The sequence below is a fragment of the Saccopteryx bilineata genome, chromosome 3 (assembly GCF_036850765.1).
Source record: "Saccopteryx bilineata isolate mSacBil1 chromosome 3, mSacBil1_pri_phased_curated, whole genome shotgun sequence".
In the NCBI taxonomy this organism is placed as follows: domain Eukaryota; kingdom Metazoa; phylum Chordata; class Mammalia; order Chiroptera; family Emballonuridae; genus Saccopteryx; species Saccopteryx bilineata.
The window spans coordinates 314173961-314198374 of record NC_089492.1 but is presented as its reverse complement, the minus strand read 5'-3'; the positions used below and the strand labels follow the sequence as shown (position 1 = coordinate 314198374).

The following is a 24414-nucleotide window of genomic DNA, read 5'->3' as shown; positions in this document are numbered from 1 at the left end:
CTAAGAGATGGGAGATGGGGACTCAGTTCTCAACTTAAACTCTCTCCTCCTCCCTCCACCTCAAAGGGTTTTTTTTTTAATTCAGCAAGAAAAAATGTCAAGTTTGACATACAAGTCCCGACCGAGAGTGTTCAATAAATGTTAGCGATTACTATTATTTCCTGATTCGAAATTCTAGGAGGTGTACATCTGCGACCAGAACTTGGCCTGGCCTGACCAGGTGGTGGCGCAGTGGATAGAGCATCAGACTGGGATGCGGAAGGACCCAGGTTCGAGACCCCAAGGTCGCCAGCTTGAGCGCGGGCTCATCTGGTTTGAGCAAAAGCCCACCAGTTTGAACCCAAGGTCACTGGCTCCAGCAAGGGGTTACTTGGTCTGCTGAAGACCGCGGTCAAGGCACATATGGGAAAGCTATCAATGAACAACTAAGGTGTTGCAACGTGCAACGAAAAACTAATGATTGATGCTTCTCATCTCTCTCCGTTCCTGTCTGTCTGTCCCTGTCTATCCCTCTCTATGAAAAAAAAAAAAAAAAAAAAGAACTTGGCCTGGACGCCCAGGGGCGTGTCCTGTGTGGTGGGGCGGAGGGCGGAAGACCGGACCCACAGCGCCCCCGGTGGCCTCCCAGTGCACTGCCGAAACTGGGCACCTGCTACCGGTTGTGCAGGTTCGTGAGAAAACCACGCCCCCTCCCCCCCCCCTCCCCCCAGTCCAGCGCCGAGCAGCCTGCTTTCAACTAGGGACCCAGGAATTGTGTCGACAAATTTTTGCTTCCTCAGACACCCTCCACCCAACCCCTGCCTGAGAAACTCAGGAGTCCGGTCGCGCTGTGTCTTCCTTCTCAGGGACAAAGGAATCGCACTATCTCCCTGACCTTCCCTCCTAGAAAGTTCAGCTCTGACCTTTAATCTCATGCCACGACGAAAGTTCCAAATGTTCACCACGACCCGGGAGTGCTACGTCTCTGCCCCACTTCACTGCCGGGTCCGGATAGGACCCAGCCCTACCCCAGCAGAAGTTTCAGCGTCTCCTCTACTTCGACCTTGGGACCCAAACCTCACCCGCTTCCTAACAGGTCCCAGGAATGCTACCTGCAATTCCCTCCCACTCAGGAATCACCTTCTATTGCCACACATCGAAGCCACCGTATCCGGCTGTTCTTTGGGGGTCAGGCTCTCAAAGTCTATCTCTAGCTAACCCAGTGGCAGAGCCCCAGACCCCGCCCCCTCTGGGACGCAGGTATCTGCTGTCCCCTCCCCGGTTCACCGGGGCCCGCCCTCACCTCTGGCGCGGGGTCCTGCCCCCAACCAAACCTGGGCGGGGCCGCGCATTCCACCACCTCACCCGGTCTTCCTAACGCACCCGAGGGACCCATGGCTGTGGCGGCGGCCCCACGGGGGTGGCAGTCGGGAGAGCCACGCGCTCTTGACCGGGCGGTGAGGCTGCTGCAGCGCCTGGAGCAGCAATGCGAGGACCCCCGGCTCTCCTCGAGTCCCCCCTCGCTCCGAGACCTACTGCCTAGCATCGCGCAGCTGCTGCGTGACGTGGCCCACGCCCGGCGGGCGGCCGGTGGAGGTCACCCCGACGGTCCCGGGGGTGCTGGGAACTTCCTCATCGTCTACCTCGCCAACCTGGAGGCCAAGAGCAGGCAGGTGGCAGCACTCCTGCCACCCGGGAGCCGAATGAGTGCCAATGACGAGCTTTTCCGGGAGGGCTCCCTACTCCGGTGAGTGGAAGTCCTTGCCCTCACACTCCCCAATAAAGGTGGGATCAGCAGGGAGACCCAGATTATGCTCCCACCCTTACTCCCTCAGACCAGAAATCCAGGGCCCCAACCCCTTCTCCCTCGGACCCAGGAATCCAGGACCCACCTCCTTCTCCCTGAAGACCTGGAAAAGTGGACCACCTAGTTTTTTTCCTTCCTTGCCTCCAGCCTCTCATTTCTCCTCTTTCTTGGCCTCCCAGCTGCCTGCTACCCAGTGCCCTACTCTCCCAGAGGCTGTAGACCAGGGGTCCCCAAACTTTTTACATAGGGGGCCAGTTCACTGTCCTTCAGACCGTTGGAGGGCCGGACTTTAAAAAAAACTATGAACAAATCCCAATGCACACTGCACATATCTTATTTTAAAGTAAAAAAAAAACAAAACGGGAACAAATACAATATTTAAAATAAAGAACAAGTAAATTTAAATCAACAAACTGACCAGTATTTCAATGGGAACTATACTCCTCTCACTGACCACCAATGAAAGAGGTGCCCCTTCGGAAGTGCGGCGGCAGGGGGCCGCATGTGGCCTGCAGGACATAGTTTGGAGACCCCTGCTGTAGACACAGACCCTGGAAGCTGGGGGGGGGGGGAGCTTCCTGCACCAGGAGGTGTGGATTGACATTCTTATCACCACCTCTCCTGGTCTTCAGTTCCTGAGTAACAGCTAGCTCAGGACCTACCACTTGTCTGCAAGCCCCCTGCTCTGGTTCCAAACTAAAGAAAGGGCTGCTAACTGACACAGGCAGAGGACACCAGAGGCCTAGAGCCCAGGACAAAGTTTGAACCATTGATTCACAACCCAGTCATCCTGTGTGCCCCTCTTTATTTTTTTTTCTTTATTCATTTTTAGAGAGGAGAGAGAGGGAGAGAGAGAGACAGAGAGAGAGAAGGGGGGGAGGAGCTGGAAGCATCAACTCCCATATGTGCCTTGACCAGGCAAGCCCAGGGTTTCGAACCGGCGACCTTAGCATTTCCAGGTCGAGGTGTTATCCACTGCGCCACTACAGGTCAGGCCTGTGTGCCCCTCTTTATAGCAAATATTTTGTAGAATCTCCTTAAATTCATCCTGAAATCAAATGCCTAAGGTAAATAACCTACTTACTCATCTTTTTTTAAAATCACTATAATTCCCAAACTCTATTATAAGGCAGTGATAAAAAAAAAAAAAATGTTCGGTCTGACCAGGTGGTGGCGCAGTGGATAGAGCGTCGGACTGGGATGCGGAAGGACCCAGGTTCGAGACCCAGAGGTCACCAGCTTGAGCCCGGGCTCATCTGGATTGAGCAAAAAGTTCAGCAGATTGGACCCAAGGTCGCTGGCTCCAGCAAGGGGTTACTCGGTCTGCTGAAGGCCCACGGTCAAGGCACATATGAGAAAGCAATCAATGAACAACTAAGAAGTCACAACGCACAACGAAAAACTAATGATTGATGCTTCTCATCTCTCTCTCCATTCCTGTCTGTCTGTCCCTGCCTATCTCTGCCTATGTTAAAAAAAAAATGTTCGTTATAAAATTATCAATATTTTGAGTGGAAATGCCAAGGCATAGTCACAATTATTCTGCAACATACAATCCATGAGTCAGATGCTTGCATGTGTAGGGAGAATCACTATGTTGCAGAATCAGTCTTCCCTTGATATGTAGGAGAGTTGGGTTTCTGTAAGATTCAGTATACTGTTAAAATGTGCAAAAAAAGCCTGACCAGATGGTGGTGCAGTGGATAGAGCATCGGACTGGGATGCGGAGGACCCACGTTCGAGACCCTGAGGTCGCCAGCTTGAGCCCGGGGCTCATCTGGTTTGAGCAAAGCTCAGCAGCTTGGACCCAAGGTCGCTGGCTTGAGCAAGGGGTCACTCGGTCTGCTGAAGGCCCGCGGTCAAGGCACACATGAGAAAGCAATCAATGAACAACTAAGGTGTCACAACGAAAAACTGATGATTGATGCTTCTCATCTCTCTCCGTTCCTGTCTATCCCTCTCTCTGACTCTCTCTGTCTCTAAGAATGTCTAGTGAGAATGTCTGGTGAGACACTGGAAAGTTGATTGGACATGGGCAAATCCTGCTGAACGGGATTGTCCCCCAAGTTCTAACCTCTCCCACCCCAATCACAATGACAAGTACATTTCTAGAAGCTCCTTAGAAGAGTGGTATAACACCTCTGAGAACCACTGTTCTAGATTCAGTGGAAACTAAGAATCTTAAGGACTTAGTGAGAATCTAAATGGGTGATCTAGAGCCACTAGGGTCCTGGTAACTATATGAAGGAGATTCTAGACCAGCACTCTACACATTGAAACCTAATAAAAGCCCATGTGGGCCCTGGCCGAATAGCTCAGCACACAGAGCATCAGCGTGGTGTGTGGATGTCCCTGGTTCAATCCCCAGTCAGGGCACACATGAGAAGTGACCATCTGCTTCTCTTCCCCTACCTCTCTCCCTTCCCTTCTCACAGCCAGTGGCTCGAGTGTTGGCCCTGGGTGCTGAGGATAGCTCATTTGATCCAAGCAACCAAGCGTCAGCCCCAGACTGGGTTGCTGGGTGGATTCCGATCGGGGCACATGCAGCAGTCTATCTCCTCTCCTCTCACTTAAAAAAAAAGAAAAGGAAAAAAAGTTCCATGTGTGTTTTTCATTTTCTAGAAGTCAGGTAAAATGAGTTTTGAAAGCATTTAAAAAAAATTTTTTCCATTGACTTGAGAGAGTGAGAAAGAGAGGGGTGGGGAGGGAAAGAGAGAAACACCAACTTGTTGCTCCACTTAGTTGTTCTGTTTTTAGTTGTGCCCTCATTGGTTGCTTCTCAAAGCCCAGACCAGGGGTCGAACTCCCCAACCTCAGGCCCAGTAACATTTTCTTTACTCACTATATCCAAAATATTATCATCTTAACTTGTAATCAATATGAAGCCATTCACATTTTTTTTCTTTTGCTCTGTTTCTGAAATATTTTATTTCCCATCTGGAGCACATCTCAATTTGGGCCAGCACAGATGTGGATAGTGGCGACAAAGAGAGTCTGAGAAGGGAGGGTGCTCAGAAACTGTCAGGAACCCTACAGACTGGTCCAAGTGTGTTATTAATATAAGATGAGAAGAACAGTAATAATAATTAATGTGCACTGAGAACCGACTGCATGCTGGGTGTGCAAGACATTTTATGTGCCTTTAAGAATCCTCATCACTCCCCCTGTGAGGCAGGAGCTGTAGTTATGCCCATTTTACAGTTGGGGAAATTGAGGCTTGAGGGAAGATAAGGAACTTGCCAAAAATCACACAACTAAGTGTCAGAGCTACCCTCTCCTGTGGCCCACATCCTGATCAGGACCTCAGGGAGGCAGCTGGCAGGAGAAGGCTCTGAGGCCGCCACCCAATGCTGCTCAGACCAAGAGGAAGGCTCCCACGGAGACCTGCACGCAGAATGCCCTAAATGCCCTCTGACCCAGGGGTCCCCAGGACCACGCTGCTAGCCCTCCTGCGAGCTTCAGGCACAGCCTGGGACTGTGTGCTGGAGCATGAGGATGTTGGGCCACGCCTCTTTTCTTCACAGAGGAAGAAACTGAGGCTCTGAGGCGTCAGGGCTGCGGGCTGCGGCAAGCAGTGTTGGAATCAGCTTCGCCCTGCAGCGCTGCATCAGAGTCTGGGCCGTGTGGGCGTTAGCCACAGAGGGTGGAGATGTCTGTGGGAGTCTCAGGGTTCAACTAGGTACTCAGAGCTCATCTCCACAGGCGACAGCTGGCCAAGCTGGCCCTTATCTTCAGCCACATGTACGCAGAGCTGAGCATGCTCTTCCCCGGGGGAAAGTACTGTGGACACACATACCAGCTCACCAAGACCGCAGCCCACACCTTCTGGAGGGAACACTGTGGAGCCCGGTGAGTGAGCACCTGTCCCTGGGGCCTCTGGAGTCTCATTCTGCCCCTGCCCAGGGACCCAGGAGTCCAGGACCCCTCCCCCTCCCCCCTCACACCCGGGAGTCAGGTCTCCAGCTGCCTCTTTCCTAGAGGTTGCCATTGTGGTCTCCCAGAGGCCTCATGTCCATCTCCCACTCGCCTCCACCCAGCTGTGTGCTGCCCTGGGCTGAGTTTGAGTCTCTCCTGCACACCTGCCACCCTGTGGAGTCAGGCCCCACGACCCTTGCCTTGCGCTCCACCATCGACCTCACCTGCAGTGGCCACGTGTCCATCGTTGAATTTGACATCTTCACCAGGCTCTTCCAGGTCAGGGAAGGTCAAGGCTGGGGGCCCGGACTCCTGGATCTGAGGGGGGAGGCGGTGGGGGCCCGTACTCCCAGGTCTGAGGGAGGAGGGGCCGGGAGCCTGGACTTCTGGGTCCTGGGGAATAAGGGTCTGGAGTCTTTTGTGTAAAAGAGAGATTCCTGAGGCCCACTGTGGAGTGAGCCAGGTGGCTGGGTTCTTGGACCCTGGAAAGCACTAGGAGAGGGGTTGGCACCATCGGCTTCTTTGTGACTCAAGTGTCTCCTTTCCAGCCATGGCCAACACTCCTTAAGAATTGGCAGCTTCTGGCAGTCAACCACCCGGGTTACATGGCCTTCCTCACCTATGATGAGGTCCAAGCACGGCTGCAGGCCTGCAGGGACAAGCCAGGCAGGTAACGGGCAGGCGTCATGAGGAAGAAGTTGCTAAGGGGTCCAGGCTCGTGGTCTGGGCTGGAGGTGAGGGGTAGAAACCCAGACATTCTTTTTTTTTTTTCATTTTTCTGAAGCTGGAAACAGGGAGAGACAGTCAGACAGACTCCCGCATGTGCTCGACCAGGATCCACCCGGCACGCCCACCAGGGGGCGATGCTCTGCCCATCCTGGGCGTCGCCATGTTGCGACCAGAGCCACTCTAGCGCCTGAGGCAGAGGCCACAGAGCCATCCCCAGCGCCCGGGCCATCTTTGCTCCAATGGAGCCTTGGCTGCGGGAGGGGAAGAGAGAGACAGAGAGGAAAGTGCGGTGGAGGGGTGGAGAAACAAATGGGCGCTTCTCCTGCGTGCCCTGGCCGGAAATCGAACCCGGGTCCTCCGCACGCTAGGCCGACGCTCTACCGCTGAGCCAACCGGCCAGGGCTTTTTTTTTTTTTTTACAGAGACAGAGAGTGAGTCAGAGAGAGGGATAGACAGGGACAGACAGACAGGAACGGAGAGAGATGAGAAGCAGCAATCATTAGTTTTTCATTGCACGTTGCAACACCTTAGTTGTTCATTGATTGCTTTCTCATATGTGCTTTGATTGCTTTCTCACCTTGACCTTGGGCCTTCAGCAGACCGAGTAACCCCTGTTGGACCCAGCGACCTTGGGTTCAAGCTGGTAGGCTTTTGCTCAAACCAGTTGAGCCCGCGCTCAAGCTGGCGACCTCGGGGTCTCAAACCTGGATCCTCTGCATCCCAGTTTGACACTCTATCCACTGCGCCACCACCTGGTCAGGCCCAGACATTTTTTAGAGAGAGCAAGAACTAAAGGGCTGAGGTACCAGGGATCTCAGAAAGTAGAGAGCTCAGAGGTAGGACACTGAGTGCCCCCTGCCACCCCACCTCTTCTCCTGAGACTCCTGGACCTTCCCACAATCTAGCAGCTAAAGGGACAACACTTTGTCTGGCAGGGGGCCTGAAGACCCTGCCCCAGGATAAGTTTCGTTTCTCATAGGTCAAAGCCCACGCTGTACCATTTACTAGATATTTTTAATAGGAATTCTCACACCTGCTGGGGTAGGAGACTGGGAACCAGACACCTGAGTCCTGAAGTTATTTCAAGCCAGGAGCTTTGAGTTGTTGGGTCCCCCCCAGAGGGTTAATCATTGAGAGGCTGAGCCTGACGGGTGGTGGCGCAGTGGATAGAGCATCGGCCTGGGACACAGAATATCCAGTTTGAAACCCGACGTCACTTGCTTGAGCGTAGGCTCTTCTGGCTTGAGCATAGGATCATAGACATGACCCCATGGTCGCTGACTTAAGCCCAAGGTCACTGGCTTGAGCAATGGATCACTGCTTGGCTGGAGCCCCCCAGGCAAGACACATTTGAGAAAGCAATCGATGAACAATTAAGACGTCACAACGAAGAACTGAGTCTTCTCATTTCTCTCCCTTTCTGTCTGTCTGTCCCTATCTGTCCCTCTCTCTCTCTCTTGCTAAAAAATAAATAATAATAATAATAATAAATAATTGAGGAGCTGAGCTCTCCAAAACACCAAGAAATTAAAGGAATAGGAGGTCAGATTCATGATTCTTTGCAGGGCTGGGGTACAGGAGCCCCAGGACAGCAACTATTATATATTAGCATTTTTCCTGTTACACTACAGACTGGTTCAGAGGAAAAGAAAAAGGGATGAGTTAACTCCCATAACTGAAACGACCAGGTGTCTTTCCAGGCTTCAGGCAGACCTGGATCCAGGATCCTGTCTGTCCCGTCTCTGCTTTTGTCCATGTTCGCTTCATTCACAGATACGGTCTCTCCTCATGGATTCTAGAATCCCCACTGTGTACCCTACCAGCTTAGCTATTTTTGTAGAAATGGGGAACTTCCAGCAAAAGTCTCAGGACTGACTCCCATTACTAAGGTCAAGGGTCTTGAAATGCACTGACTGGCCAAGCCAGAATCAACCTTGTCTAAACCCTAGTGAAGGAGGAAGAGGAGTATAGCAGGTAGGGCGGACAGGAATATAATGCCTCCTTGCCTAAAAAGTGGGAAGCTGGGTCATAAAGGGGTGAGGACTTAAACAGCAGGAACCGCAACAGTGTGAGGGGCTGAGAGGTCCCAGGACGGCCAGTAGTGACCACTCTCTCCCCCCATTCTACCCACTTCTTCCTCCAGCTACATCTTCCGACCCAGCTGCACTCGCCTGGGGCAGTGGGCTATTGGATATGTCACCTCAGATGGCAGCATACTGCAGACTATCCCACAGAACAAACCCCTGTTCCAGGCACTCCTAGAAGGACAAAAGAAAGGCTTGTGAGTCCCCATTCTGGCAAGGGGAAGATATCAGCACCCCACACAGCCGACTCCATAAACTTGCAATACTACAGTGTTCCAGCAGGTGGCAGATGAGGGTCTTTAGGAAGGAGCGCCTCCTCTAGTTCCCACAAAGCTTCGGGAAGGGCCAGCAGCAGCCTGGAGAAGGGTGCGAGGAGTTGAGCACAACCCCACAACCCCCATGTGGCTCCATTCCTTGAAATTTTACTCTGAGCTTTTGCTTCTAGATATCCATATCTGGTTCTGGACTGTAGACTGTTAGAGAAGAAAGAGGACCAGGCAGACAGCTAGTTGGGTGCTTTTCCTTCTGTAACCTTGGCCACCCCTCTCTTTCAGGAGCTGCCTTGGGTAGGAGGGGGGCGTAGCCAGGTGAGGTTCCCACGTCCCACGCTGGACCTTTAACCAGAACCTTCTTAGCAGTCATATTGATACAATGCAATATGAGGTATGCACAGACAGATATGCACTCAGTTCTTGTTCACTATAGTTCTGTTCTACAAAGTCGCAGCGAAGGCGGAGGTAGTGAATAGTGAGCTGCTGCCCCTACAGGAAATACAGGGTTAGTTTCCTACAAGACTGATCATGTTTTTGTCAACTAGTCCCCATATAACAGCCTTTCTATGTGTTTCTGTTTAAAAACACCTCATGTAATATAGATTGTTGATTCATTAACATTGAACACACATAAACTCAATCTAGGGAGCATTTTAAACAGTGAAATCACCCCCAAAACAGCACAAAAGTTACAGAAATGTGACACTATATAGACAGCAAAAAGGATAGTGGTTCACAGCATGAGAGTTGGAACAAGGTGGCCAAGTGCTGCCTCATTCAGCCTTACCTGGGAGCATGCCTATTGGGTGGCTCAAATTTTTTGCCACTCTCTGCACAGCCATGAGTGACCACAAAAGTACCATAGATATTGATTTGGGGGTTACAAATAAATTGCAAATTTGCAAATACAAAATCCGTAAATAGCCTGACCAGGTGGTGGCGCAGTGGATAGAGCGTCAGACTGGGACTCAGAGGACCCAGGTTCGAAACCCCAAGGTCGCTGGCTTGAGTACACCTCATCTGGTTTGAGCACAGCTCACCAGTTTGAACTCAAGGTCTCTGGCTTGATCAAGGGGTCGCTCAATCTGCTGGAGCCCCGCCGCAACAAAGAATTTTTTATTTATTTTTTTGTATTTTTTCGAAGTTAGAAGCGAGGAGGCAGTCATACAGACTCCCACATGCGTCCTACTGGGATCCACCCGGCATGACCACCAGGGGGCAATGCTCTGCCCACCTGGGGCATCGCGCTGTTGCCACCAGAGCCATTCCAGCACCTGAGGCGGAGGCCATGGAGCTGTCCTGAGCGCCCGGGCCAACTTTGCTCCAATGGACCCTTGGCTGCGAGAGGGGAAGAGAGTGATAGAGAAGAAGGAGAGGGGGAAGGGTGGAGAAGCAGATGGGTGCTTCTCCTGTGTGCCCTGACCGGGAATCAAACCCGGGACTTCCACATGCCAGGCCGACGCTCTACCACTGAGCCAACCGGCCAGGGCCTCAACAAAGAATTGATGCTTCTCATCTCTCTCCTTCCTATCTGTCTGTCCCTATCTGTCCATCTCTCTGTCTTTCTCTGTCTCTGTCACACACACATACACACAAAATCCATAAATAATAAAGATCTATCGTGTGTGTATACATACATACACACATCAATTATTATATCGCTATTTGACAGCTGAGGAAACTGAGGCACAGAGAGACAGAGTCACTTGCCCAGGTCACACATCTACTGAGTTGATGAGCTGGGATTTGAAGCCAGACGGCCAGGCTCAAAATATAGGCCCCTCCCTGGCCAGGTAGTTCAGTTGGTTACAGCATCATCCTGATATACCAAGGTTGCCTTTTTGATTCCCAGTCAGGGCACATATGAGAATTAACCAAGGAATGCATGAATGACAACATGCATGTTGTTATTCAATGTTTCTGTATCTTTCTCTCTTTCTTTATAATGTCCTTAGTTCTGGGTCAGAGCTCACTGGAGAAGAGGGTTCCAGAGTTAAAATAAGTGTGGACACCATCTGGTTTGACCCGTGGTCTACACACGCGCACGCACATGCCATCACCACTGCCATGTCATAGACGGGAAAATCAAAGCCCTGGGGGGGGGGGGGGACCGAGCTCTTTCTTCTGACAGCAAGGCAGCGCTCTAGGTCCGAGGTTGGCCATGGCGGGTCCCTTTCACAGCAAGGCAGCGCTCTAGGTCCGAGGTTGGCCATGGCGGGTCCCTTTCACAGCAAGGCAGCGCTCTAGGTCCGAGGTTGGCCATGGCGGGTCCCTTTCTTTGAGCAGTTATGTGTGGAGGAGTGGTGCTGCACACTTTATGAGCCCTGTCTCATTTAATCCTTACCCATCTTTGCCCTAAACATGACTCTGTTTATTTCACAGAAGGGAAAACCGAGGCCAGGGAGGAAGAGTTGCCCAGCCCAAGTCACCCAATGTGTTTGTGGGAGAGCTGCACTGGGGTCCAGGCCAAGTGGAACCACCAGCTTTAAGAGACTTGTGACCCTGCTGTTGGTCTGAAAGTGCAGTTTTGACCTGGGGGGGGAGGTCCAAAGGGTACCAGGCCTTCTCTTGGCTGCCCAGGAGCCCGGGGCTCAGACCTGCCCGCAGCTCTGGTCTGCGTCCCTCCAGGCCTCGCTGTGTGGCCTTGGGCACTTGCCTCTCCCACACTGGGCCTCAGTCACCAGCTATGAAGCAAAAGCAGCTCAGGTGTCTGGGACGGCTTTTGTGACCCTGCCAGTCTAAGGCTTCAGGACTTGGTCCCTGCAGGGTCCTGCACTCTGAGGTGCTGTCATGCTCATGCCTGAAGACTTGACCAAGTGACATTCTGAGAGGATGAGGCCTGGATTTTAATCACTTTCCTGGTTTTCATTCATCTGATCCACGTTCCCAGAGCTTAAGTCACTTAGGTTATGAGTGCTTGTCTATGGGTCTGAGGGGACACAGCCTGCCTTAGAGAGTATCAATTTGAGGAGAGAGGAAAAATATCCCCAGGCAAGCAAGAGGTTTGGAGAAACTGCTCATCCCAGAGCTCTGGGCCCTGTGGTGGGGGTGGGGGAGTCCTTGTTAGTGGGGGACGTCTGGATACCCTCTCAGTACCCTCTCTCCCCTCCCCCAGCTACCTCTACCCAGATGGGAAGAGCCACAATCCAGACCTGACTGAACTCTGCCACATGGAGCCCCATCAGTACATCCACGTGTCAGAGGTGAAGCCCAGGCCTGTGTTCCCCTCCCCCAGCCCCAGCCTGCTTACAGCTGCCACCCACCCACCTACCTAACACATCCACTCACCCACCCACTGACCCATACACCCACTGACCACTCACCCACACACCCACCTACACACCCACTCACTCACACACCCACTCACCCACCCACCCACTCACCCACACACTCACCCACACACCCACTCACTCACACACCCACTCACCCACCCACTCACCCACCCACACACTCACCCACCCACACACTCACCCACACACCCACTCACTCACACACCCACTCACCACTCACCCACCCACACACTCACTCACACACCCACTCACCACTCACCACATACCCACACACCCACTCACCCATCCACTCACCCATATACCCACTGACCACTCACCCACACACCCACTCACCCACACACCCACTCACCACTCACCACATACCCACACACCCACTCACCCACCCACACACTCACACACCCACTCACCACTCACCACATACCCACACACCCACTCACCCACCCACTCACCCATATACCCACTGACCACTCACCCACACACCCACTCACCCACACACCCACCCACTCACCCACATACCCACACACCCACTCACCCACCCACTCACCCATATACCCACTGACCACTCACCCACACACCCACTCACCCACACACCCACTCACCACTCACCCACATACCCACACACCCACTCACCCACATACCCACTCTCCCACTCACCACTCACCCACACTTGGCTTAGGAATTTCTCTCCCACGGAGTCAGTCCCTGGACTCCCAGAGGCCTTAGGCTTTTGTGCCCGTGTGCTGGCCATGCGGCATGAAGTACATCACCTGGCCTCTCTGAGCCCCTTCCTCTGGCAAATACAGCCCCTGCTGCCTCCTGCTCGGGTGTTCTCGGGGACTAAACCAGGACAGGCTGCTTCTGAGATCATCAGAGCAGCTCATGCACTTGAGTGTTCATAGCCTCTGTGCCTTGGTCTTCACAGTCACCATGGGGGGAAGAGAAGCCACAAATAATTTTTTTAAGTATAAGTATATCCCACAAAATACTTGGGACATACTTATACCTAAAAACGTAGTATTTGTGAATCTGAAAATCAGATGCAACAGGGCATTCTGTATTTTTAGTTGCTAAGCCTGGCGACCCTGGAAGCAGCCCGCCCAGTGAACACATCTCATAACACAGCGTCCATGGAGAGGGCAGCAACACATAGCCTGGAACTTAGGAGAGGGTGGGGGCTGATGCGAAGGTTTGGTACTTTCTTCCTGTGGCCCAGCTTGTGTCCCTCCAGCTGATGTCACCACCCTACCTGCCTCCCTGCCTTCTCACCTGCCAGGAGCAGCTGCAGCTCTACTGGGCCATGGACTCCACGTTCGAGCTCTGTAAGATCTGTGCTGCGAGCAACAAGGACGTGAAGATTGAGCCATGTGGGCACCTGTTGTGTAGCCGCTGCCTGGCCGCCTGGCAGGTGGGTCGGTCCAGCCCGGCCCTCCCATCCTATCTCCCTTCTCTGTGGGAAAAGCCCCAAAAGGATCTCCCAGAAACCTCAGGGATCCGATGGGAAAACAGGTCCAGGAAAAGCAGAGATTTGCTCAGGGTCAGTGGTGGGATTCAAATAATTTAACAACCAGTTCTCTGCCCTAATGACTGTTTTAAGTATAAAAAAATGATAGACTGAAAGGTAGTTTATTATTTCATGCATTTAATACTTAAATAAGAACAATAAAAGAGATACACAAAACTAAATTGTTTTAAAAAAGAGTTTTAACGGGGGTGGGGAAAGATATATTTGGTGGGACACTTGAATCTATGTAAACAATAAATTAAAATCAATAAAATTTTTTAAAAGTTTTAAAATATTAATAAAAATATTAAATAATACCTGACAAAAAACAATAAAACTTATTTAAGGTATTTCCATATTGCTTCTTGATTGGCATCCTCACTTGCAATTTTTTTCACCTAGGGACAGAATGAACATTCCTATAGGCGCTTAGAATACGCCGTTGCGCAGATGAATGTTAAAAAGAATAAGGAATGTAAATTAGTGATTTCCACATTGGGCGGCTGCCCAGGTGCCCACCTTAGAGAGAACCCTGGTGACAAGTGCCATTTTAACAACCGGCTTGTCAAACTCAAGGTATCAGTTCTACCAAACCGGTGCGAACCGGCTGAATCCCACCACTGGTCAGGGTCACTCAGGAGAGAAGCCCAGGAGCCCTCCTGTCTGTGTCTGCGCATCTGTCCCCGTCTTACTCAGCCTCGGCCACCTCTGCTTCTCCTTCTCCAGCTACGTTATTCATGGAAAGAGCTCCTTCCTTCCCTCCCTGGGTGATCCAGGGCTAGTGGCTTCACCTCTCTGAGCCTTAGCCTCCCTCTCTGGAGGATGGAGCTGATGGTAGTAACCTCCCAAGAGCCATAGGGAGGGTCCAGACCCTGCTGCCCTCCGGAAAGGCTGTGGCCTTGTGCAGTAGGTGCCTGACGTCAAGCTTTTGATTGTATTGTAAATGAATGACTTTCATCTTTTGATTGTGAGTCATCCATTTCAAAGACATCTGTCTCTAATAAACAGACTGCCAGGAGTATGACACAGCTACTAGCAAAGTGGGTTGATAAGGAACCAGGGTGCCCCCCACCCGTGAGTTTCTCCTTTAGAAAGCCTCAGAGACCTACTTAAGGGACCCATGCTTTTCCCTTTCTACACCCTAACTTCCCCGCTCCTAAGCTTTAAGTTCACCAATAAAAAGTGAACCCACAAAACCCTACTTGGCCCCTGATAAAAGCAGAGCGCCAGGTCCATGAACCCACCCCCTCTCGCTACCTGTGAGCTCGCTGTGTGGCCCATCAACATGCCTTGTGCCCCCCAGAATCTGAGTAATGAATCCTGTTCTTCCAAGCTCCCTGATGGTTTTTGCTGAGGTGCATCCGGCAAGTGGAATGAGAACCCCCAGTGCTGGTCCGGCCACAGCACTGGCCCAGTGTTGGTGGGAAACATCTAGGGGTCTAGGCCAGTGCCTCAGGCCTTCCTGGCCCGTAGCTTCCCTGTCCACGTCTGGACCCCATGCCCTGGCTGCACTGGGCTTCCTACTGGTGTGCCCCCTGCCTTGGGCTCTGGTCCAGTACCCCTTCCTGTCCTGCATCTCTCTCCCCATCCCCTCTGTTCATGACTCCTCCTCTCCCTCTCCATTGGCCTCCCTCTGTCTGTCTTCCCCACATCATGCTGCGCGAGAGGAAGGCCCTTGTAGTATCGGGAAGGGGAGAAGAACAGGGAGACCTGACCCTCCCTCCCCCTCCAGCACTCGGACAGCCAGACCTGCCCTTTCTGCCGCAGTGAGATCAAGGGCCGCGAGGTCGTGAGTATCCATCAATTCCAAGGGAGGCCCGCTGAAGCCAGGCCTATTGCTCAGGACCCGGGGAATAGCAATCACCAAGAAAATGGAGAGGAGCTCAGGCAGGTAAGCAGGGCCGGGCAAGAGCTGGGAGTAAAACTCCTGGGTCTGAGGGAAGAGGAGTCTGGTAACAGGATTCAGGGGTCCTAGGGGCCTGGGTCTGCTTCCCCAAGGGTCTGGGGCTATGGCTCTCTACAGTCTGAACCCTCCTGAAGGTCAGGACTCTGTCTTATTCATGTATCTCCAATGTCTAGGACAGGGCCTGCGTGCGTGCTATAGGGCACCAGCCCGGAAGACATGTAGGTGAAGAGAATATGGCAGCTCACAGCCCTTTACCCACCCTCTGTCTCCTCTAGGTGACCTCCTCAGCTCCCCCACTGCCCCCTCACCTGGATCTGTCCCCTGGGAGCCCCAGAAGTCAAGGCCAGCTGAAGGTGGTAAGTTGGGCGCTGATCCAAGGCGAGCAGCTCAGGTCTCGTTCAGCTAGAGGCTCCCTGTCTAGCCGGGTGCTCACGGGTGACGGGCCGGGCACGCGTTCTCTGCACCCCATTTACAAGGTGCTATGTCATCTGGTATCCACACCTCTGAGGCCTCTTCTCTTGTGCCCTTCTTACTCTTTCCCTACCACTGGCTTTCTGGCTCTCCTTCCAGCCTCCCAGGCATGTCCTGCCCCAGGGCCTTTGCATGAGTTCAACTCTCTCTGCCTGGATCTCTCTTATCCAGGCTCACTTTCTCACCCCCTCCTCAAGGAGATCTTCCCTGACCACCCTGTTGACAATAATGCCCCAGTACTTCCAGTCCTGCCTGCTGCATTTTTAGTTATTTTCACCACCCGGCAGAGACGACAGTTTTTGTTCTTTTCTGTAACTATCAGAAGGATGTCACCCTCCTGAAGGCTAGGACTTGGCATTATTCTCATTATATCTCCAGAATCTAGAATAGTGCCTAACACATAGTAGGTGCTCAATAAATAGTTGTTGAATGAAGAAGCTGAACCAAGTCTCCGCAGCAGCCGTATGAAATAAAAAATGTTTCTCTCCTCATTTTCAGAGGAAAAAAAACCCAGAGAGGTGACTGCAGCAGCACAAGCCCACACAGCCTAGAATCATCTGCTTATTTTTGAGAAAGCCCCAGCCTTACCGCCTTCTCCCCCTACCCACCCCAGGATTTTCTGAGACCCTGTCCCCTGAGGAGGGACAGATCTCTGTTAGCATCCAGACTGAGTGCACACAAGATTCAGTCGATACCCTCTGTCTTCAAACAAACAACTCAGGAAGTCTGGGAACATTATTCTACCATAGCAAACAAGAGAGCCGGCAGGAAAGTGGGGGTGTGGTGACAGCAGCCAGGGCAGCTAAAAACAGATCCCAACCTGCAAGCCAAAAGCAAATGGAAACATTAGGAGGTACTCAGCTGGCTCCCTGAGGACAATGAGGTGGATACGGCCAGAGCAGCAGGCCGAGGGCCGCTGCCGGCCACACGGTCTCCCCTTTGCTAGACTATGCCCTTTGCTTGGCATGCCGTTCCTCTTCTGCCCAAACCCTGCCTGATTCAAAGTCCAGGCAACTCCTACTCCTTCATTGTTCAAAACACTGCAGGAGTGACCACCTTGGTGATTCCCGGCAAGGTGACTGTCATAATGAGAACAGTTAGTGTGTGTCACTTCTCCTGAATGATGACTGGCACTGCTTTTTTGAAGAATATTTTTATTAAAGTATAGTTGACATATAGTATCAATTAGTTTCAGGTGTGTACAACAGTGTTTTGACACTTATATACTTTACATACAATGTGGTTACCATGCTAAGTCTAGTAACTATTTGTCCCTGAGCTGTACCTAGCAATGCTTTTTTTTTTTTGACAGAGACAGAGAAAGGGACAGATAGGGACAGACAGGTAGGAAGGAAGAGAGATGAGAAGCATCAATTCTTCATTGCAGCTCCTTAGTCTCCTTAGTTGTTTATTGATTGCTTTCTCATATGTGCGGGGGTGGGAGGGGCTATAGCAGAGCTACTGACTCCTTGCTCAAACCAGCAACCATGGGGTCATGTCTATGATCCCACGCTCATGCCAGTGACACCACGCTCAAGCTGGTGAGCCCCCCGCTCAAGCCAGATGAGACTGCGCTCAAGCTGGTGACCTCAAGGTTTCGAACCTGGGTCCTCCCCGTCCCAGTCAGATGCTCTATCCACTGTGCCATTGCCTAGGCAGGCCTGGAAATGCTTTTTAATGTATCCATTTAATTGTCATGACAACCCAATGAAATGGGTTCTGTTATGATCCCTGGTCTACAGAGCAGGACACTGAGTGAGACTCAAGAAAATCAAGGTCACCCTGTTGGAAAGTGATGGTCAGGACTGAAACCAAAGCCCCTGGCTCCAGATTCCAGGCCCATCCTCCACTCCTGTGGGCCTCGATTCCCTTGCCTGTGGAATGGGTGTGATGCCCTTCCCCTCTGTGGGGCCACTGTGGGCACTGGGTGAGTGGAGCTGTGTTCATGGTCCGTGTCACTCTGGTCTTGATTTGCGTGTGGTGTTCCCACACAACGCTGTTCTGAACCTCAGAAACCCACCACCATCCAGCAGAACCCTGGCACCTGGCTGACCGCTGGGGTCCTCTCCCACCCTCACTGTCTCCATGGGGAAATGGGGATAAGACTGGCATGGACCCCACGAGTGTTTTGAGCTTTTTTTTTTTTTTGACAAAAACAGAGAGACAGGGAGAGGGACAAACAGGGAGGGAGAGAGATAAGAAGCATCAATTCTTCATTGCGGCACGTTAGTTGTTCATTGATTGCTTTCTCATATGTGCCTTGATCAGGGGCTATAGCAGAGCGAGTGACCCCTTGCTCAAGCCAGCGACTTTTGGGCTCAAGCCAGTGACTCAATCTGGTGAGCCCACACTCAAGCCAGCAACCTCGGGGTTTCAAACCTAGGTCCTCTGCGTCCCAGTCCAATACTCTATCCACTGTGCCACCGCCTGGCCTCCCACGAGTTTTGATGGAGTCAGCAAGATTTGATATCTGTAATCTGAGTCAGATCCTCTCCCCCAGCTCTCAGAAGCTCCCCAGGGCTCCAAGAATTAAAGCCAACATCTTCTCCTCAGCCCACAAGACCTAAGGAGCTGACCCTCCCCCATCTCCCTCCATGGCCTCCTACCACCACCCCTAACTCCTTTCCAACAACAAGGAGCCCCTTGCTGCTCTTCTAAGAGGCCAGCAAGCCCACCACCCACCACAGGCCCTCCCTCACATCCTTCTTGCACTCAAGCTTCTGCTCATTGTTCCTTCTGTGAGAGCATCTTCCCAGCCACCCTCCTGTGCCATCACCGCCACACACAGTCTCTCTGCCAACTTCAGTTCTACGAAGGACACCTAACTGGGATACTTCCTTGTTCACACACCGATTACTCACGGGAAGCCTCTTGCTCAGGAGACTGTCAGCTTCATGAGGAGAGAACTTTTTGTCTGTCTGATTCATGGCTATCTCTTCGGAGCCCCCAAATAGTGCCTGACACACTCAGCAGGCATCCCCAAACTATGGCCTGCGGGCCACATGTGGCCCCCTGAGGCCATTTATCCAGCCCCCCACCACACTTCTGGAAGGGGCACCTCTTTCATTGGTGGTCAGTGAGAGGAGCACTGTGTATGGCAGCCCTCCAACGGTCTGAGGGACAGTGAACTGACCCCCTGTGTAAAAAGTTTGGGGACCCCTGCCGGATGCTCGGGAAATATTTGTGGGATGAGTGAATGGGTGAAGGGAAGGATAGATGGATGATGGATGGGTGGGTGGATGTGTGGGTAGATGAGTGGACAAATGGAAACTTCTTCCTACCCAAGCCAGAGGTGTTAGGGGGAAAGCAGCGTGCACAGGGGACAAAACCCTGCGGTGCCACCTGCTGCCCCCGCCCTGCCCCCACTCTGTTCCCCTTTCCAGGCTGTGAAATGAAGGACAGCTGCAGCTCAGCTGTGAAATTTCTTAATCTCCTCCCTTCCAGGCCCCAGCCTTCCCCAGACTTCGGGCCCCATTCATTTTGCCAAGAATTAAGACCTCAGCTTCAGCCCCATGGGAAGTCACCTCCAGCCCCCAGACCGGGGAGGGAGCCACAGGGTAAGTGAGGAGGGCAAGTGGGAGCCAGGCCTCCTGGGTCCGAGGGAAGAGGGCGTGAGGGCTGAAGGCAAACACTAATCCTAGGAAATTGACAGCTCCTCTCAAACACTCCCCATTGCAGAAACTCTTAAAGGGAAAGTCACACCTCCAGCTGCCCCTGTGGGACCCACAGTCGCTGCCCAGGCCTGGAGGCCAGGTGAGTCCCTGCCCTGCCCAGGTTCTCTTCCTTGGCCCTCCCACCTGGATGTGATATTATCTAAACCACCTCTCTTTTCACCTCACAGGGCACCAAGATACTCTGCTAAAGGGAGCCCCAGGGGCTACCTGCTGGAAGGGGTTTGTGAAGGGAAAATAAACTGGCAAGCCTGCTCCGTCCTCCAGTGTTTGGAGAAGAGTGCAGCGGCCACTAGGGGGCAGCCTGGCATCGGGAACATGCAGCGGGAGCCCCGAGCTCCACCTTATAAACCCGTGGGTCTGGGATCAGAGAGCCAAAATTGGGGAGCCCAGCTGCTCTGGATCCAGGAGTCCAGCCCCTCCTCCCTCAGACCCAGGAGTCTGCACCCCCAGTCTCCTCCCTCAGACCCAGGAGTCCAGAGTCCCAAGTTCTCAGATAACCAGGCAGTCAATCTCCTCTCCCTGTCATGGCAAAGAAACTGCTCCCAGACTCAGACATCCAAGTTCTAATTTCCCTAGTCAAAAAGACCTCACATTTCCTTGAGAGTTATGTCCCCAATCTTGTCCCTGTTCTCATGCCTCTCTCTTTATTCTTCTCCAGTAACCTTCTCCCAGAGTAACAGTGACTTCCAGTCCAGATCAAGCTGAGAAAGTGTCATCTTATCACTGAGGGAAGCCTCCCTCCACTTCAGTTTAAAACAGTCCACATCCTCCAATTCCTTACCCTGAGCCCAGCCCCGTCTGGATGCTGCTGAGCATCAGGCAGTGACCACTACCTGGGTTCACAGTCCAGTAGGAGAGACAAACCTGTCCCCCGACAGTGATGATCCAGGGTGGGCAGAGCCGGGGCGGGGGGGACCAGACTGGGCAGCTTACCCAGCCTGGGTGTCAGGGAGGGCTTCCAGGAGAGGATGACCAAGCTGAGACTGAAAAGACAAGGAAAAGGTATTCCAGTGTAAATGAGCTGGAAGCGTGCATCACAGATTTAGTTCTCAGCAACAGAAGCCACATCTGGAAAAGAAAGGAAATTGATTGAGAGGACGCAGGGTCACTCACAGAATCCTGGAAGTGATCAGAGAACCAGGATTGGAAAGTGAGCAGCAACACTGGCAGCTGGCCTCAAACCATAGCCAAGCCACAATTACGCTACAACCGGTCTGATGAGGACACAACAGGGACCACTGGACACGTCATCCCGCACCTCTGCTGCCCCGGAAGTAGTCTGTTTGCTAGCTGTTGCTTAGAACAGATTACACTGAAATTTATTGGCTAAAAACAATCATTATTATCTCTCATGGGTACTGTCAGCCCGGATTTGAGGAAGAGCTTGGTTGGGTGGCTCTGGCTCAGAGTGCAATCAAGTGCTGCTTGGGACAGGGCAGCTGGGGGCAGGACAGGCACCCCTCTGCAGTCTCAGATCTCTCCACGTGTTCTCACACTTGCTAGTTTGGCTTCCCAACAGCTTGGCTGCCTCCAGGAAGTTAGACTGCTTATGTGGTGGCTGAAGGCATCATAGACAGTGTTCCAGTGACGGGCAGAAGCTACATGGCTTTTCTACCTAACATTGAGAGTCAGTCCTATAGTGTCATTTCTGCCACAGTCTTTTGGTTATATATGAGTAACACAACTGCACAGATTTTTTTTTCTCTAAATGAGAGGCAGGAAGGCCAAGAGAGAGACTCCCACATATGCCCCGACTGGGATCCATCCAGCAAGCCCCCTACAGGGCGATGCTCTGCCCATCCGGGGCCGCTGCTCCATTGCTCTGAGTCATTTCAGCACCTGAGGCAAAGCCATGAAGCCATCTTCAGCCCTGGGGGGCCAACTTGCTCGAACTATTTGAGCCATGGTTATGGGAGGGGAAGACAGAGAGAGAGAGAGAGAGAGAAATGAGAGGGGGAGGGGTAGAGAAGCAGATGGTCACTTCTGCTATGTGCCTAGACCATGAATCGAACCCAAGACTAACTCGCTGGGCCAGTGCTCCACCACTGAGCCAACTGGCCAGGGTTGATTATTATTGATTTTAGCAAGAGAGGAAGGGAACGAGAAGCAGGAACATCGATCTGTTTCTGTATGTACCCTGACAGGCAATTGAACCAGCAACCTCTGCGCCTTGGGATGCTGCTCCAACCAACCAAGCTATTCGGCCAGGGCACAACTGCACCGATGTAAGAGGAGGGGACATAGACCCCACTTCTTGGTGGAAAGAGTGTTGAGATTAGATATTAGAAGAACAGGTAAGGTGAGAGATATTGTCACAGCCATCTTCAGAAAACAGAATTTGTCCCAGCTGCCATAATGGTAATAGGTTTGCCAGCCCCTGCTTCTCTGATGTTATTTGCTCCTGATTCCCAAGTAGAGCAGAATTTGCCAAGGTCACCTTAGCACCAACAGACGCAGAAAGGCAAACGTGTCTTTGTTGGCTTCAACAGACAGTGACAGACTTTCAGAGAGCAGGGATTTTTCTAACTGTGGAAAGGGTATGCAGATGCTAGCCAACCCCCCTCCAAAGTCCACTACAGTCCACCCCTTTGAACAGTCAACACATCCTTTGTTCTATATTTATATTTTATTCCCCAGAAGTTCTTGTCTAAACTCCCTGCACAACTAATTCTTCCAACTAAAAATGCCTTCATACTGCCCCCCAAGATGCACAAATTCTCAGTAGTTACATTTTCCACACGCCAGTCTGGAGTCATCGGGGAACAGCCATCACCCTTGAAATGTGTCATAATCCCGTATTTCATGAGCTGTGAAGTAGTTTTATTTATTTTGGTTTAAAATTTTTTTTACTATTTAGGAATTTTAGAGAGAGAGGAAGGGAGAGAGAAAAATATCCATTGGTTGATCCACTTATTTGTGCACACACTGGTTGATTCTTTTCTTTTCTTTTTTTTTAATTGATTTTTAGAGAGAGGGGAGAGAGAGAGAAGGGGGAGGAGCAGGAAGCATCAACTCCCATATGTGCCTTGACCAGGCAAGCCCAAGGTTTCGAACCGGCGACCTCAGTGTTCCAGGTCGACGCTTTATCCCACTGCGCCACCACAGGTCAGGCACTGGTTGATTCTTACAGGTGCCCCGACCGGAGATCAAACCTGCAACCTGGCCAGATCAGGAGGACACTCCAACCAACTGAGCTACCCAGCCAGGGCTGAGCTAGTTATAAAGTTAACCGTCACATGCTGCACGTAAAATAATGGAAAAGGTGGAGAAAAGATAAGGTTTGTTAATTAAAATGTATAAGTGTTTGCACACGAGATAGCAAGGACGGAACTGGAAAATTAATTAACTGAATTTTTGCTCAGCTCACACTGAGCACTGTCCTAGGCCCTGGAAAAACAGTGCTGAACAAAACCACTTGGAGCTTATGTTCTGTCCAAGACAAACAAAAATAAGTGGCAGTGATAAATACTATGGGAGAAAAATGTAGTAGGATAAGGAAGATAAGGAGTGACTGCGGAAGCAGGAATTTCTATTTTAGGTAGGAGGGTCTAGGGAAGCTATTTGAGAAGGTGATGTTGGCCTCTGGCCTAGAGAATTGAAGCAAGTATGTGAGGGAAGAATGTCCCAGCAGAAGGAAAAGCAAGTGCAAAGGCCCTGAGGCTGGAACAGGCTTGTTGGTGAAGGAACAGCATAGAAGCCAGGAGAGCAAGATGGCGAAAGCAGAGCTAGCAAGCGATAAGAGAAAGGAAGAGGCAGTAAGAGATGTAATAAGGATGAGATCGAGGACCTGTGAGTCAAGGAGTGGACTTTTGCTTTTACTCAGTGTGTTGACTCACATTTCAATGGTATCTCTCAATGTCTGTTCTGTAGGAATAAATTGTAGAGGACAGGGACAGATGATGTCATGATACTAGTTTCTGCAAGTCCGCCAGAGGCTATGGCTGGTATTTATGACTTTGCTCCTTCGTACACACTCCATATTAGTCCTCCTTCGCCTAGAACCTCAGCTAGTTAGGGGTGTGTGTGTGTGTGTGTGACAGAGAGAGGGACAGATGGGGACAGACAGACAGGAAGGGAGAGAGATGAGAAGCATCAATTCTTCATTGCAGCACTTTAGTTGTTCATTGATTGCTTTCTCATATATGCCCTGACTGAGGGGATCCGACACTCTATCCACTGTGCCACCGCCTGGTCAGGCTCAGCTGGTTGGATTCTTGAGGAAAGTGAAAGGGGGCCCAAGTACTAGGTACCAAGGCTGGGGTGGAAGAGCTGGGGAGTGGGTGTCTGGGGTCACAGTGTGCGAGCCTGTCTGGGAGTGCAACGGCATTTGTTCGCAAGTGAATTTGTGTCGTGTGTCCTCCAATTGTCTAATCTAGGTGGGGTCTGCCTGTGAGCCAGTGTGTTCCCGAGTTTGAGCGTTACAAACCTTACCTGAGCACCTGCTCTGTTTCTGGCCTTGTGTTGGGGACACAACAGCACCTAGGACAGCCCCAGGCCTTGCCCTCATGGCTCACAGTCCAGTGGGGGAGACAGGCCCATCCTCAGACAGGGACAACCCAGAGTATGCAGGACTGGGCTGGGGGAGCCCTAGGGGTTGTGGGAGCCCAGAGGAGGCACCTGACCCAGTGATAGCGGGGGCAGGGAAGGGGTCCTGGAGGAGGAAATGGTGCAGCTAACACTGAAAGGTCACCTCTCCTGGTGTAACAATCGCTCTTCTGTACCACTGACGATAAAGGAGCCCTGCGCAGGCCGACCGGCTCCCGGTGGAGCTGTAATCAGAGAATCC

General features: G+C 51.9%; 1 protein-coding gene across 4 annotated transcripts; it reads left to right on the top strand.

Annotated features, from left to right (window-relative positions):
• The first annotated feature begins 989 nt into the window (after nucleotides 1-989).
• On the top strand, nucleotides 990-22539 carry CBLC (Cbl proto-oncogene C). Of its 4 annotated transcripts, none has more exons than XM_066271852.1 (12): nucleotides 990-1726; nucleotides 5489-5635; nucleotides 5824-5980; nucleotides 6250-6371; nucleotides 8574-8711; nucleotides 11902-11989; nucleotides 13290-13481; nucleotides 15310-15468; nucleotides 15759-15839; nucleotides 19399-19511; nucleotides 19633-19707; nucleotides 19796-22534. In XM_066271852.1, the coding sequence occupies exons 1-11, from the start codon at nucleotides 1374-1376 to the stop codon at nucleotides 19640-19642; spliced, it is 1560 nt and encodes a 519-aa protein (XP_066127949.1). In that variant the 5' UTR covers nucleotides 990-1373; the 3' UTR covers nucleotides 19643-19707; nucleotides 19796-22534. The 4 variants fall into 4 exon arrangements, with proteins under 4 accessions (XP_066127949.1, XP_066127950.1, XP_066127951.1 ...); XM_066271855.1 differs by having other exon boundaries at nucleotides 1276-1726; nucleotides 13350-13481; nucleotides 19796-22528; XM_066271853.1 differs by lacking the exon at nucleotides 8574-8711 and having other exon boundaries at nucleotides 1233-1726; nucleotides 19796-22539.
• The last annotated feature ends 1875 nt before the right edge of the window (nucleotides 22540-24414 follow it).

Excerpts from the sequence above, each read along its gene's own strand:
- CBLC (XM_066271852.1), top strand. The coding sequence starts at position 1,374 with ATGGCTGTGGCGGCGGCCCCACGGGGGTGGCAGTCGGGAGAGCCACGC. Across the intron at positions 8,712-11,901 it reads GAAGGACAAAAGAAAGGCTT|CTACCTCTACCCAGATGGGA; the intron begins GTGAGTCCCCAT and ends CCCCTCCCCCAG. Across the intron at positions 11,990-13,289 it reads AGTACATCCACGTGTCAGAG|CTTGTGTCCCTCCAGCTGAT; the intron begins GTGAAGCCCAGG and ends CCTGTGGCCCAG.